This window comes from Mustela nigripes, chromosome 16 (assembly GCF_022355385.1).
Source record: "Mustela nigripes isolate SB6536 chromosome 16, MUSNIG.SB6536, whole genome shotgun sequence".
Classification (NCBI taxonomy): domain Eukaryota; kingdom Metazoa; phylum Chordata; class Mammalia; order Carnivora; family Mustelidae; genus Mustela; species Mustela nigripes.
Genome location: NC_081572.1, coordinates 44,871,698 through 44,888,373, shown reverse-complemented (window position 1 = coordinate 44,888,373; position 16,676 = coordinate 44,871,698). Strand labels below are relative to the sequence as shown.

Here is a 16,676-nt window from a genome sequence, read left to right as displayed (position 1 = left end):
GGGGGGGGGGAAGCAGGGCTTGATCCCAGGACTCTGAGACCACAACCTGAGCCGAAGGCAGAGCCTTAACCCACTGAGCCACCCAGGTGCCCCCGTTTTTTTTGTCTTTTAAAGATTTTATTTATTTATTTGAGAGAGAGAGAGCATGCGAGAGCAGAGGAGGGGAGTGAGAGGGAGAAGCAGACTTCCTCCCTGCCAAGCAGGGAGCCCGATGTGGAGCTCCATCCCAGGACCCCAGGATTGTGATCTGAGTCGAAAGCTGATGCTTAACCAACTGAGCAACCCAAGTGTCCCTGCCTGGCCTCCTCTTCACCCCACTCCAATTCTCAGCATATGGGCCTTTAACTTCTTGACATGCACTCTGCTGCTTCTTGCCACACGGCCTTGACTCCCTTTATTTCTTCTGCCTGAAATGCTTTTCCTGGTTTCTCTCTTCTCCTCTACACCCGAATTAAGTTCTGCTCATCCTTCCGGGTCACCCACATCTCTCCTCAGGAAAGCCTTCTCTTGCGTCCCAACTGGCTCACCTTCACTTTTTATACATTTACAACACTACCTAACTTTCCTTTATATATTTGTGTAGTCATTTGCTTATTGTCTATCTTCACTACTGAACTATAACCTCCATGAGGGTACATCTTGTCTGTGTCTCTCTCTTTGCAGACAAGAGCAGTGCTCTGTCAAAAAAACAAAACAAAAACCCAGGTATTTAATAAATACTGATCGGATGACAGTTTGGAAATATGTACAAAGCTCTTTATCAACTGGCACATATTGCTACTCAATATGACATATAAATGAGAGCTTTTAATGCATACCTTTGAAGTTCAGTGTTAACATCTTTATCTCTGTGCCGGCAACTATCAATAGTGTCTCGCAAATAGCAGGAACTCAGATTTTGGTTGGAAGAAATAACAAGCACAGCATTCAGTCTTGGTAGTTTGGGTATAAACTAGGTACAGTTAGGGTAATAGTTGGGTTTGGGGTTTGTTTATTTTTTTGTCTGCTTGTTAGTCTTCTTTTTCACAAATGTTCAAAAGTTAGAAATACATTCATCATATTTGAAATGATATTTAATGAAGTTTAACAGGAAAGTTTCTCTTTTACCCTTCTCATTCAGTTCCACAGAAATAACCACTGTTTATTGGAGTTTTTTAGTTCTTTTATATATTCTCCTATAATTGTAAATAACTATATGCATATCTGTTTCTTTATTCTGTTGGATAATATTATGTGCTTTATTCTAGGATGTTTTCTCCAATGTCACACCGTGATCTTTTGGGCAACCCCATGATATTATGCCATAATGTAGTTATGCCATAATGTAGTTATTCTTTCCCTGTTGAGGGGCAATTATATGTATATTTTATAACATATATGTTATATATAATAAAATATATATTATATATTTTATTTATATTATATATATTTTTAAAGATTTTATTTATTAAATAAATAAAGATATTTATTTATTTATTTGACAGAGATTACATGTAGGCAGAGAGGCAGACAGAGAGAGAGAGAGGGAAGCAGGCTTCCCACTGACTAGAGAACCCGATGGGGGGCTCGATCCCAGGACCCTGAGATCATGACTTGAGGCGAAGGCAGAGGCTTAACCCACTGAGCCACCCAGGCGCTCCAAGGGGCAATTATGTTATTTCCACTTGTATTTTTACTGTTACACACAATGTGACAGTGAACAGCTTTTTTTTTTTTAATATTTTATTTATTCATATGTCAGAGAGAGTGTGTGCACACAAGCAAGGAAAGAGGCAGGCAGAGGGAGAAGCACGCTCCCTGGTGTTCTAGGAGCCTGATGCAGGACCTGACCCAAGGACCGTGGGATCATGACCTGAGCCAAAGGCAGATGCTTAACCAACTGAGCCACAAAGGCATCTGATCAACTTTTTTTTATATGTTTTTGTATATGTATTTAAGAATTTAAGATAGATTCTTAGAAGAGGTATGGTTGCAATCACTTGTTATGAGTATTTTAAAATTTAATAAATACTGACAAATTGTTCTCCAAAAAGACTTCACCAGTTTACCATGAACAATGTATGAAAATCACTTCTGTATAATCCTTGAGGACACTAGAAAGCAAGTCTTTGATTTTAATTTTGCCAAACTTCAGGATAAAAATGTCTAGTGCTTGTTTTGTTTCATTTTGTTTTGTTTTGCATTTTTCTGATTACTAGTGAAGGAATGCATCATTTCTAACATCACAGCCCATCTATATTCCTTCTATAAGCTGTTCGTTTGTGTCCTTTGCCCATTTTTCTACCGGGTTGTCTGTCTTTTATGAATTTATAGGAGATCTTTAAAACTCTGGCCATATAATTCTTTGCTATATATGTGACTAATTTTTCTCCTAGTCTCCTATTTCTCTTTGTTTTACTTGCAGTGTTTTTGCATTGTATATAAATTGTGTTTGCTTTCATTTTTATATAGGTTTATCTGTCATTTTTTATGGCTTTTGAGTTAGGTCTCTTGCTTAGGATGGTCTACTCCAAGATTATAAAAATACTTTTTTTTTTTTTAAGATTTTATTTATTTATTTGACAGACAGAGATCACAAGTAGGCAGAGAGGCAGGCAGAGAGAGAGAGGAAGGAAGCAGGCTCCCTGCTGAGCAGAGAGCCTAATGTGGGGCTCGATCCCAGGACCCTGAGATCATGACCTGAGCCGGAAGGCAGAGGCTTTAACCCACTGAGCCACCCAGGCGCCCTAGACTCCATTTCTATGCCAAAACTAAAGGGTTTTTACTGTGATTTTATAGTATCATATTAGAATTCTGTCAGTTTCAAGGGACAGAAACCTAGCTCATTTAGGAAATGTGCACACTATGAAACTAGGATATCCAAAGGCAGATTTTAATCCATGGCCTTGGATGGCATCAGACTTTATCTCTTCATCTCTCAGACAAACTCTACACCTGATGGACATAATAAACATTGGTAGGCTTGAGCACAACCTGAACCACAAGAAAAGAGGCCATCTTCCCTGAGAGTTTGGGCAGAATAGGTCTGGATTGGACTCCAATCAACCTGATTTTGACTGCCAGTGAATCCTTTCAACCAAAGGTTTGGGGCCTTTCTGATTGTCCAGGCCTATTAGCACGTGCTCAACCCCTTTGCCACATTGGGGTAGTCCTTTTTCAGCCACAAGAAATGGTTTTCTCCCTGAGATTTTATTATCAGAAGTAGAAGGAAGGAGCACGCAAAAGCATGGAAGTCTGGTATAGACATGGCTTCTCTTAGGCCATGTTCCCACACACATGTATACTGATTCTTTTTCAAGAATATCTTGGGTATTTTCTGTACATTTCCCCCTTGTAACTTTTGTTGGCTTGTCAGGATCCGTAAAAAATACTGGGTTTGGGGGGCACTTGGGTGGCTCAGTCAGTTAAGCATCTGCCTTTGGTTCAGGTTATGATCCCAGGGTACCGGGATCAAGCCCTGCATCAGGCTCCCTGCTCGGTGGAGAACCTGCTTCTGCCTCTTCCACTGCCTACTGCTCTGCCTACTTGTGCTCTCTCTCTCTCTGTCAAGTAAATATGTTCTTCAAAAAAACAATACTGGGTTTTTATTGGGGATTATGTTGGATTTATAGATACAGTTAAGGAGACTTGACATCTTTACAATGTTAAATTTCCTCATCCAAGTAAAGGGTATGTCTTGCCATTTGTTTAAGGCGTCTTTTATAGCCTTAAGTTCCTTAAGTTTTATTGTTTTCTTTGTATGAGTCTTATACTTTCCCTTTTAGATTTATTCTTACTTATTGTAAGTTTTTATTATTGTGAATAAGACTTTTTCTCCCCCAATTACATTTTCTAACTGATAATTGGTGGTATAAATAAAAGCTAGGAATTTTTTCTCATCTTATAACTGGCCCACTAACTGTATTTTCACATATTTTATTGTTTTTATGCCAATTCACTTGGAATTTTTATGTAAATAGCTGTATCTACAAAGAATAATCCTCTTTTCTAATATTTTATCCCTTATTTTATCTTTTAATTATCATAGCATTAGTTAGACCTCCAGTGCAATATTGAATAGTAACAGCCAGTTAGGACATTTGCCATAGGTTTATAGTGCATACCCATTTTCAGTTTAAGGGAAGTTGCCTATATTGTATCATAAATAGGTATTGAATTTTATCAAATACTATTTTTTAATATATTTTGGATGAAACAGTCATTTTCCTTTTCTCCTTTGATTTGTTACTATAGGACTTACATTTGTATATGTACTGAAGTTGAACTGTTCTGGAGATAAACTCTATTATCCATCTTTCTTTTAACATGGCTTGATTCAATTTTCTGATACTTTTAATTTTATATCTGTGTTCATTAATTATATTAGCTTTCATATTCTTGTGGGTGTGCATGTATGTGCATGTGCCCATGCTTTGTCAACTCTTGGTATCTGGGTTATGGTGGCTTTCTAGCACGAACTGAAGAGCTTCCCATTGTTTTCTATGCTCTGAAATAGTTCATATAATGCAGGGATCATTTGATTCTTAAAGACTAGTGGAAATATCCTGTAAAAATGTGTAGACTAGGTTATTTTATTTTTTTCAGGATGCCTGAGTGGCTTGGTTACTTAAGCCACTGAGCCTTTGGCTCAGGTCATTATCCTAGGGTCCTGGGATCAAGTCCAACATCGAGCTCCCTGCTCAGTGGGGAGCCCATTTCTCCCTCTGCCTGCCACGCCCCCTGCTTGTGCTCACTCTCCTTCTTGATCTAACAAATAAAATCTTTTTAAAATTAATTAATGGAAACATTTTCCTTTATTTTTTAAAAGATTTTATTTTTTTATTTGCTGTAGACACAGTGAGAGAAGGAACACAAGCAGGGGGAGTGGGAAAGCAGGCTTCCTGCCCAGCAGGGAGCCCAATGTGAGGCTCCATCCCAGGACCCTGGGATCACGACCTGAGCCAAAGGCAGATGCTTAATGACTGAGCCACCCAGGTGCCCCATATTTTCCATTTTTAGTTGAAATTTTTATCGGAATAATACACATATAGCCCAAGAAGTCAAATAGTAATTCACAACTTATAAAAACAGCAACCCTTTGTCTCATTCTTCCCCATTCCCATTTCCCAGAGGATGCTGCTTTAATTGTTTTCTTGGGTATTTAATTTCATATTTCTAAACAGTATACTAATACTGCTGTTTTTTGAACTTTTAGCTATAGATGTCAAATTTTGCTCTCTTAACTCCAAATCATATGTATATACTTTGTTTTTGCCTCATCATCGTAACTATATTATAGCTTTTAATGTAATATAATCAATAGAATATAATGTTGGTTAAACAAATGTCTATGTAAATACTACTCATATGAATCATAGACTTTGAATTACATTTCTCTTCTTGTACAATTCTTGTTTTCCCTGTAGTTAATAATTGCCTCCATTTTAATTTTTTCTATGTATCTGTCACTGCTTCATCCCCAAACTGCTTTACTTAGAACAAGGTAGCTCTGAAGACTTGTTTGTAAAACTATTCAATCATAATCTGAAATGACCAAAACATTTAAACTTACACTCTGTATGAATGTCCATTAAATAAAAGTATGAATTGGGCCTTTAAAGTTTAAACCCAGGCATATACTTTTCTTTCTTGCTGGTTTAGTCTTTGAGGAATGTTTTCCCAAGATAGGTAACTTTTATCAGTATTGTCCTTTTGAGGACAATGACCCTCCCCCACAATTAATAATATCTCACTGCCTGGGAAATCCTAAACAGACTCATTATTCACACTGTTTGTTTTGATTTTATACTGATTCAGCTGGCATACCTTGTTGTACCAGAAAGCAAGGAAGCATTAAAAGACTAATGGATTTGTATATAAAGAGAACATAAGGGACAACCTGAAGAGGTTCCCACTGGCCAAATTTAGAACAAATGGAGCATCAAAATGTATTATAAAAAGTTTCTTTTTTTTTTTTCTTTTAAGATTTTATTTATTTATTTGACAGAGAGAGAGAGATCACAAGTAGGCAGAGAAGCAGGCAGAGAGAGGGGGGGGAAGCAGGCTCCCTGCTGAGCAGAGAGCCCGGTGTGGGGCTCGATCCCAGGACCCTGGGATCATAAGCTGAGCCAAAGGCAGAGGCTTAACCCTCTGAGCCACCCAGGCACCCCTAAAAATAGTTTCTAACATTGAATTATTTTAAGTCTATGGCTATACTCAAAGACATAAATAAGTAAAAGAAAGGAGGAAACATTTGTCTTGCAGAAAGCCAATTAATAAATTTAGAAATAATGATAGAACTAGAAAATCACCATTTTATAACCCAGGATAATAACTGATTGCGGCAGTGGTCATCGATGGATGTTCAAACCATTAGAAGAAAGCCCATTGGAACAGGTTATTCACATGGTTTAAAAGTATGACCCTCAGATTACTTACTAAGTTCAGAGGGAAAGGTATCTTTACATTGGAGAGATCCACAATCACCACTTTAAGCAGGCAGCCAAACTTAGCATCATCAGTGGGGACTACTTGATATTATATGTCTCCTGACTTGAAGCAATAGGAAATATACAGATTCGTCTATGTACTAATATCCTTGACAAGAATCGTTTAATCTGAACCTGATCATGAGGAAGCAGTGACATAAAACCAGAGTGTGGAACATTTCTTGTCCTGAGTCTTCAAAAAAGTCAGTCATGAAAAACAAAAAAATTATCAGACGTACTATCCTCTGTACCCTGTGCTGAGGCTAGGACTTGATGCTTTGCTGGTTGACAAGAGAGGCTTTCCCTTTATAGGTGTCTAGAGAGAAAAGGCAAGACTGGAAGAAGAATCTTGATTCTTTCTGTCTGCTCCCTAATTAGAATCCACATGAAAAGAATGAATTTGGACCTTTACCTTATACCAGATACAAAAGCTAACTCAAAATAGCCCAGGGACTTAAAACTTCAGCACTAAAACTAACTTTTAGAAGAAAACCTGAGGCAAAAGCTTATGACCGGCTGGCAGTATTTTCTTGGATACAACACCAGAGACACTGACAACAAAAGAAAAAATAGACAACAAATGAAAATTAAAATACTTTGTGCATAAAAAGATAATAACAGAGTAAAAAGGCAACCCATGGGGGGGGCACCTGACTGGTTCAATCAATAGAGCATGCGACTCTTAATGTCAGGGTCATAAGTTCAAGCCCCACATTAGGCAGAGAGATTACTAAAAATAAAAATAAAAAGACTTTTTTTAAAAAAGCATCCCACAGGGGTCATGATCCCGGGGTCCTGGGATTGAGCCCCGTATCGGGCTCTCTGCTCAGCAGGGAGCCTGCTTCTTCCTCTCTCTCCCTGCCTGCCTCTCTGCCTACTCTGTCTGTCAAATAAAAAAAAAAGTATTCCAGAGAATGGGAGAAAATACTGGTAAATCATATATCTGATAAGAATTAATATTTAGAATATATAGCAAACTCTTACACTCAACAGCAAGAGAACAAACAACCTATTAAAAAATGGACAAAAAGGGCACCTGGGTGGCTCAGTCAGTTAAGTGTCTGCCTCTAGCTCAGGTCATGATCCTGGGGTCCTGGGATCAAGCCTCACATCAGGCTCCCTTCTGAGCAGGGAGTCTGCTTCTCCCTCTTCCTCTGGCCCTCCCCACTGCTTATGCTCTCACTCACTCATTCTCTCTCAAATTAAAAAAATAAAAAACTTTAAAAGATGGACAAATTACTCAAGTAGTTCTCCCAAGAGGATATATAAATGGCCAATAAGCACATGAAAAGTCACTAGGGAAATGCAAATCAAAACTACAATGAAATAACACCTCACATTCATTAGGATGACTCCTAGGGAAAAAAACAAAACAAAACAAAACAAAAATAGCACGCGTCAGTGAGGATGTAGAGAAACTGGAGCCTTTGTGCATTGCTGGTGGGAATGTAAAGTGGTATAGCCACTCTGGAGAACAGTGTAATTCTTCAAAAAATTAGAACTTTTTTAGAAATAAAAATTAGGCGCCTGGGTGGCTCAGTGGGTTAATCGTCTGCCTTCAGTTCACATCATGATCCCAGGGTCCTGGACTAAAGTCCCTTGTTGGGCTCCTTGCTCAATAGGGAGTTTGTTTCTTCCTCTCCCTCTCCCCCAGCTGGTGCTTTCTGTCAAATAAGTAAATAAAATCTTTAAAAAAAATTAAAACTAGGATTACTGTATGATCCAGCAGTCCCGCTTTTACATTTGTACCCCCAAAGAATTGAAAACAGAACTTGCACAGATATATTTGTACACCAGTGTTTATGACAGTATTTTTCACAATAGTCCAAAATGGAAACAACCCAAGTGTCCATCCACAGATAAATGGATAAACAAAATTTGGTATGTACATAGAATAGAATATTCTGCATCCATAAAAGATGAAATTCTGATACATGCTACAATAGGGATGAATCCTGGGAATAGGATGCTAAGTGAAATAAGCCAGGCATAAAAGGGTAAATATTGTATGATTCCACTTCCTGAAGTACCTAGAATAAACAAATTCATAGAGACAGAACATAGAATAGAGGTTATCAGAGGCTAGGGAGAAGGAGGAGTGGGGAGTTATCTTTTGATGAGTACAGAGTATCAATTTGCAGTGGTGACGAAGTTCTGGAAATGGATGGTAGTGATGATTGTACAATATTATGAGTGAGCCCAATGCCACTGAACTGTATACTTAAAAATGGCTAAAATGTAAATTTTTTCATGTATATTTTATCACCATAAAAAGATTAATTAGAAAAATTGTTTTATCTCACTTCCTTGAATTCTTATTGTACTATTCCAGAAGAAAATTTGAAATATTAAAAAAAAAAACAAAGGATAGAACATCCAGTTGCTTTTGAAAACTTTCAATCAATTACTGAGTTAACTTGGTACCTAAAGAAAAGAAAATGATTGCAGCTAAGTTGTTAATTGCCCTGAAGAACAATTAGACAATATTGAATTTATCATCATTTTGGATTAGGATAAAGAATATCCATTGTTAGGCAAGAAGAGTTTTGCAGTTCACCACAATCTTTTCGTTTGAACTAGGATTTTCAGGGTTAACCTAATTTAACACAAAAATAAAAAAGAACACGCCTTATGGTACACCAGATATGCATGGGGTATAGTCCTCATAGTGTTTTAGACTGGAATTTATTTAAAGCAGACAAGCACACTTTAAAGATTTTATTTATTTATTTTAAAGAGAGAGCCCCAGTGTGGGGAGGAGCGGAGGGAGAGGGACAAGCAGACTCTGCACCGAGCACAAAGCCGAACATGGGGCTCAATTCAGGACTCTGAGATCATGACCTGAGCTGAAATCAAGAGTTGGGATGCTTAACCAACTGAGCCATGCAGGTGCCCCAAGCACCTTTTAAATTAAATTTTTTAATTAAATTAAATCTTTTTTAATTTTTGTTTTTGTATTGAGATTTTTTCTATATTGTGTTTAAATACTAATAAGGTATTTGATATTAACTCATGCATAGTAACGTTTTGTGAAATTTCAATATATACGTACTCAGATGCATCATACCGAATCATAATTTATTTATTTATTTTTAAGATTTTATTTATTTATTTGACAGAGATCACAAGTAGGCAGAGAGGCAGGCAGAGAGAGAGAGAGGAGGAAGCAGGCTCCCTGCCGAGCAGAGAGCCCGATGTGGGACTGGATCCCAGGACCCTGAGATCATGATCTGAGCCGAATGCAGCGGCTTAACCCACTGAGCCACCCAGGCGCCCCTGAATCATAATTTAAAAGCTATTCCCTACTACAGGTCTTTGTAAGCAAAAATTTGAAATACACTTTTCTAAACATTCTTAAGTTTTGATTTTGATTTCTTTGACCCAAGAGTTGCTTAAGAGAATTTTTAGTTTTCACGTTATGCATATTTTACTTTATTGCTTTACAGTCAAAGAGAGAACCTAGGGTCTTCTATAGTATTTCTCCTTGATGGAAGAAAGGTGTAGTCTCCATTGCCAGTATATGTGTATATTTGTGTGTGTATTAGATCAAATTTCTTAATTTTACTATAATATAGAGCATTTGTATACTTTTTTTTTTTAGCTTTTCAGGTTAAAATACTTTCAGAATTACTTGAAAAAACAGTACCAAGGAATTGTTGTGTTAGGGCCACCTGGCAACTTAGTTGGTTAAGCATCTGACTGTTGATTTTGGCTTCAGGTCATGATCCCAGGGTCATGGGATCGGGCTCCCTGCTGATTGGAGAGCCTGCTTCTCCCTCTCCCTTGGCTGCTCCCCCTGCTTGTGCGCGCGCTCTCTCTCTCGCTCTTGCTCTCTCTCGCAAATAAATAAATAAATAAATCTTTAAAAAAAAAAAAAAAAAGAATTGGGGCGCCTGGGTGGCTCAGTGGGTTAAAGCCTCTGCCTTCAGCTCAGGTCATGGTCTCAGGGTCCTGGGATCCAGCCCCACATCGGCTCTCTGCTCAGCAGGGAACCTGCTTCCTCCTCTCTCTCTGCATGCTTCTCTGCCTACTTGTAATCTCTGTCTATCAAATAAATAAATAAAAATCTTTAAAAAAAAAAAAGAATTGCTGTGTGATTTCCTTTGTTAAATACAAGTCAACCAAGTAAATTTTAAAAATCAAATTGGCTTTATTAATTGATTCATAAATTGAGTACCATCTTGGGTTGCCTGGGTGGCTCAGTTAAGTATCTGCCTTCAGGTCGTGATTCCAAGGTCCTGGGATTAAGCCCTATATCGGGCTCCTTGATCAGAGGGGAACCTGCTTCTCCCTTTCCCTCTGCTTATGCGCTCTCTCTCAAATAAGTAAATCTTAAAAAAAAAAAAAAAGAAAAGAAAAAGTTGAGCGGCATCCCATCTGGCAAGTAGAGGGGAGCTCCAAAGGGCTACAGGAAAGGGAAGGTTTTTAAAGGTAGAAAGGGAGTAGAGAAGAAGGAAATTATTAGCAAAGAATCCATTGTTTTAGGCAAGGCCACTCTCCCCCATTCACATTACATGACACAATCCCAGGGTTTTATAGGTACTCCCATTTCAAGTTCAATGGTTAGGAGCTTCTCTTGAAATAACAAATGTGTGCTCTTTTTTGTTTATTTCTTCACGAAGGCCTGAGGATGAGACGTTTTTAAAAAGTCTCGCTAGCGGTTACCTTGTGGGAAAGGACCCCAATGCTCCTCCTTTCTACAGAGAAGAAGGAAATAAAAAATTTCAGAAGAAGGATTATGTGGGAGCCACAGTGTTGTACTCTAAGGTAAGTCACCCCCAGCTCAGCAGAAAGGGCTATGTTAACAATTTAGCAATGTGTATTTAAGCTTTTTGCTGAATTGTGTAGCCACTGGTTGCTTTGTTTATAATTTGTAAATTGAATTTGATAAAGAAAACCGGCAAGCGCACCTTGGTGGCTCAGTGGGTTAAAGCCTCTGCCTTCGCCTTAGGTCATGATCTCAGGGTCCTGAAAAGGAGCCCCACATCGGGCTCTCTGCTCAGCAGGGAGCCTGCTCCCCCGCCCCCGCCTGCTGCTCTGCCTACTTGTGATCTCTCCCTCTCTCTGTCAGATAAATAAATAAAATCTTTTAAAAAGAAAGAAAACCGGCAAAATTCTGCTGTTGGTTATATGCCAGGACAACAGGTAGTTTGTATTGTGTGTCCTGGGTTTCATCCAGAAACTTCTATTCTCAGATTCCCACAGATACCTTGTAGCACTATAGGCTTATTGGACCCCTGGCTCTGCCTTGTCCAGTGTCTGTTAGCTGTCTTTGAATTGCGTGCCATTTTTATTTGATGACCAACGAGGCTGTTGGTTTGATAGTTCCAGTTTAGAGAGCACCTCAATTTTTGGCTAGCCACAGTGATAGTTTACAACCAGTATGACTTAGAAGTCTGAAAGGAAAATAAGTTCAATTGCTGCAGCCTATTTGAACTCCATTTGGAAGGTTGTCAACAGATGCCAGAGATACCTAGGAGATAATGAGTTTGGTTCCAGACTATCTCAGTAAAGCTTGTCAAGTGAATTTTTTGGTTTCCTGGTGCACCTAAGGGTTGTTTACACCATATCCTTGTCCGTTAAGTATGCAATAGCATGAAGTCTACAAAATATGTATACATACCTGGGGCGCCTGGGTGGCTCAGTGGGTTAAAGCCTCTGCCTTCGGCTCGGGTCATGATTCCAGAGTCCTGGGATTGAGCCACGCATCAGTCTCTCTGCTCGGCAGGGAGCCTGCTTCTTCCCTTCCTCTTTCTCTTTGTCTGCCTGTCTGCCTACGTGGGATCTCTATCTATCAGATAAATAAAATCTTTAAAAAAAAAATGTATACATACCTTGCTCCACATCCCCTCCAACACATGTTGTTTCCTGTCTTGTTAATTTTGGCCATTCTAACTGGTGTGAGGTGGTATCTCAATGTGGTTTTGATTTGAATCTCCCTAATGGCTAATGATGATGAACATTTTTTCATGTGTCTGATAGCCATTTGTATGTCTTCATTGGAGAAGTGTCTGTTCATATCTTCTGCCCATTTTTTGATATGATTGTTTTGTGTGTGTTGAGTTTGAGGAGTTCATTATAGATCCTGGATATCAACCTTTTGTCTGTACTGTCATTTGCAAATATCTTCTCCCATTCCGTGGGTTGCCTCTTTGTTTATTTTGACTGTTATCTTTGCTCTTACACTGTTGGTGGGAATGCAAGTTGGTGCAGCCTCTTTGGAGAACAGTGTGGAGATTCCTCAAGAAATTAAAAATAGAACTTCCCTATGACCTTGCAATTGCACTCCTGGGTATTTATCCCAAAGATACAGATGTAGTGAAAAGAAGGGCCATCTGTACCCCAATGTTTATAGCAGCAATGGCCACGGTCGCCAAACTGTGGAAAGAACCAAGATGCCCTTCAACGGACAAATGGATAAGGAAAATGTGGTCCATATACACTATGGAGTATTATGCCTCCATCAGAAAGGATGAATACCCAACTTTTGTAGCAACATGGACGGGACTGGAAGAGATTATGCTGAGTGAAATAAGTCAAGCAGAGAGAGTCAATTATCATATGGTTTCACTTATTTGTGGAGCATAACAAATAGCATGGAGGACATGGGGAGTTAGAGAGGAGAAGGGAGTTGGGGGAAATTGGAAGGGGAGGTGAACCATGAGAGACTATAGACTCTGAAAAACAACCTGAGGGGTTTGAAGTGGCGGGGGGGCCGGTGGGAGGTTGGGGTATCAGGTGGTGGGTATTATAGAGGGCACGGATTGCATGGAGCACTGGGTATGGTGAAAAAATAATACTGTTATGCTGAAAATAAATAAAAAAATTTTTTAAATGTATACATACCTTAATTTAAAAATACTTTATTGCTAAAAACAATACCACCATCTGAGCTTTCAGCAAGTGATTGTCACTCATCCCAGCTCACCATAACAAATACAATAATGATGAATGGCTTGAAGTATTGCAGGAATTAACGAAATGTAACACGTAATGTAAGCAAATGCCATTACACAGTGCCGACAGACTTGCTCGATGCAGGAGTGCCACAAACCTTTCATTTGTGGGGGGAAATAATACCATGTCTGAAAAGCACATTAAAATGAGGTATGCCAGTATTTAAAATTAAGCATCACTGAGTTAGATTTTGATGAGAAAGAGTGGCTTTTATCAATCTGCTGCCTTTACTGTCTGGCTTCCATGGTAGAAACTGAAACAGGACCCCTGAGAGACTTTTCTTCTATAACATTTAAGAGATAAATATGGGCCTAAAGCAAGAGTGAACCGATCCCCTACCCCCCCATCTGTGATCTTGCATATTGAAAGAATGAGTATGAACTTGAATGGTGTACCCCTACTCTGAATCTTTACCACGGCCAAGTGTTAATATTTGGAATTAGTTTTCCAGCAACTATCAGACTTAAAACAAGAAGCTCTCGGACTGATGAAGGCTCTGCTTTGTAATGTTGTCACATAAAGTATTTACTGGACTCCTGTAAGCATTAGTGAATGCTGAAGAATTAAGATTCACTAGATTTAATGATACACTAATAAATGGCTTAATAGTTCTTTTTCAGAGCTAATTTCTTCTACTTTATGCTTGCCCATCAGAAATGTGATCCCATGGGAAGTTTTTCAAGGAAAACAAGTAAAAAAGTGAAATCAGACAAAAAAAATTAAGGCTTGCTCTGGATATGGAGGGAGATGAGCCTTCCTATTGCATGAAGCTAAAATTTTGGTGGTTATGGCACTTTGCAGTTTTCTACAAAGCTGCTCTTTTCTTTCTTTTTAAAAATAATATTTGTTGTTTTTATCTCATTATCAAAGTACTATATTTTGTAATTTACTTGGAAAATAGAGAGAAGCATAAGGAGTAAAAAAATCCCATAACCAATGATAGGCACTGTTAACATTTTTGCTTATATCCATCCAGACACTTTTTTCCTCCGAAAATATGTTTTTCTTTTACAAAATTGGGATAATGCTGCACTTACTGTTTTGTAATCTGGTTTTTTCCCTCAACAATTTATTGTGACCATTTTCTCGTGTTATTAAATTTTCCACTAGCCCATGATTTTTTACAGCTAGCTCAGTGTTCCATTACAGGGAACTGTACTTGATTTAATGTCTCCTAATGCTGGCAGATTGCTTGGTATTGCAGAGCTATAAAGGAACGTCTTTCTATGTAAATATTTTTACACATCTGATGGTTTTCTTAGGATAAATTCTGAGAAGAGCAATTGCTGGGTCAGTTGAATGTATTTCTTTAAGGCCTTTGGTACTTGATGCTGAATTGTTCTCTAGGAAAGAACTAGTTAATAACCCTTCTAGTGAAGTATGGGAACGTTCATTTCTCTATGTCCTTAGCAATACTAGTTATTTTTTTTTAAGATTTTATTTATTTATTCGACAGAGAGAGAGAGAGAGATCACACGTAGGCAGAGAGGCAGGTAGAAAGAGAGGAGGGAAGCAGGCTCCCTGCTGAGCAGAGAGCCTGATGTGGGGCTCAAACCCAGGACCCTGAGATCATGACCTGAGCTAATGGCAAAGGCCTAAACCACTGAGCCACCCAGGTGCCCCCCCCCCTTTTTTTTAGTATTTTATTTATTCGACAGATCACAAGTAGGCAGAGAGGCAGGTAGAAAGAGAGGAGGCAGTACTAGTTATTAAGATTTTGGGGTATCTGGGTGGCTCAAATAGTTAAGCACCTGCCTTCGGCTCAGGTCATGATCCTGAGGTCCTGAGATAGAGCCTCATATTGGGCTCCCTGCTTGGCAGGAAGCCTGCTTTTCCCTCTCCTTCTACAGCTCTCCCTGCTTGCGCTCTTGCTCTCCCTATCAAATAAATAAATAAAATCTAAAAAACAAAAAGATTTTATTGTTTATCTATTTATTTTTAAAGATTTTATTTATTTATTTGAGAGAGAGCTAGAGAGAAAGAGCACAAGGAAGGGGGAGAGACAGAAGGAGAGGGAGAAGCAAACTTTCAGCTGAGCAAGGAGCTCACAGGGGGGGCTTGATCCCAGGACCCTAGGATCATGAACCTGAGCCCAAGGCAGACACTTAACTATCTGAGCCACCCAGGTGCCCTTCTATTTATTTTTGAATAGGAAATGTATGTACATAGTTCAAATTCAAAAAGTAGAGAGTATATTTATAATATAGTCTATTTCTTCTGTACCCGTTGCCACCTGTTTACACAACACCAGAAGCGAACCTGGTTAAATGTATCTTTCCAGGGGCACCTGGGTGGCTCATTGGTTAAGCTGCTCTGACTCTTGATCTCAGCTCAGGTCATGATCTCAGGGTCTTAGGATGAAGCCCCACCTCAGACTCCTCACTCAATGCTTAGCAAGGAGTTTGCTGCATTCTCTCCCTTTGTACCTCCCCCTGCTCACATGCGAGCACTCTCTCTCTCTCAAGGAAATAAATAAATCTTTTCTTTTTTTAATGTATCTTTCCAGAGATACTTTGGCATATAAAAATGAATACAAATACTCTTATTCCTGCACACACACTTTTTATATAAATAACATTCTGTATACCCTATTCAGCCCCGTGCTTTTTTCAATTAATAGTATCTTGAAAATCATTCTACATCAGTACATGAAGAGCGTCCTTATTCTTTTCTTGATAGCTACATGATTTTCCATAATATGGATATATAGTTTATTTAACCAGTGTCTTGTAGATCTATACATAATTGATCTAAGTTGTTTCCTATCTTTTGCTATTCCAAACAACCTAGTGTTGAGAAACTTGGCATATGTTATTTTGTCAATATCCATATCTTTAGGGTAAAGGCTTCTATCTGTAGGATAAATTCAAGAAGAATTGCTGGTGTAATGGAGATATAAATGATACAGATGGATGTGAAAGATACATACATATTGCTAACTTGCCCTTCCTAATCGTGAAACCAACTTATACTCCCGCTGGCAACATAACAGAACGCCCATTTTCCCACTCCTTTGACAACTCAGTGCACTATCAATTTTATTTATCTTTGCCAGTCTGATAGGTAAAAAATAGGGATTTTTCTCAATTTATCAGATGAAAACTTTTTATTATGGTAGAATACACACTACAATGTTCCATTTTAACCATTTTTAAGTATATATAATGGAGTAGCATTAATAAGCACATTCACAGTGTTGTGCAGCCATCATCATTATACATTTCCAGAACATTCTCACCAACCCAAACAAGC

At 38.6% G+C, this 16,676-nt stretch overlaps 1 protein-coding gene across 1 annotated transcript in view; it reads left to right on the top strand.

The window, feature by feature from the left end:
* The window catches only part of SMYD4 (SET and MYND domain containing 4), a 54,114-nt gene that overhangs the window by 8,901 nt on the left and 28,537 nt on the right, over window positions 1–16,676 (top strand). The window contains exon 3 of the mRNA XM_059380326.1: window positions 11,090–11,234. Within this exon, the coding sequence (XP_059236309.1) occupies window positions 11,090–11,234 (145 nt within the window). The remainder of the gene's footprint in view (window positions 1–11,089; window positions 11,235–16,676) is intronic.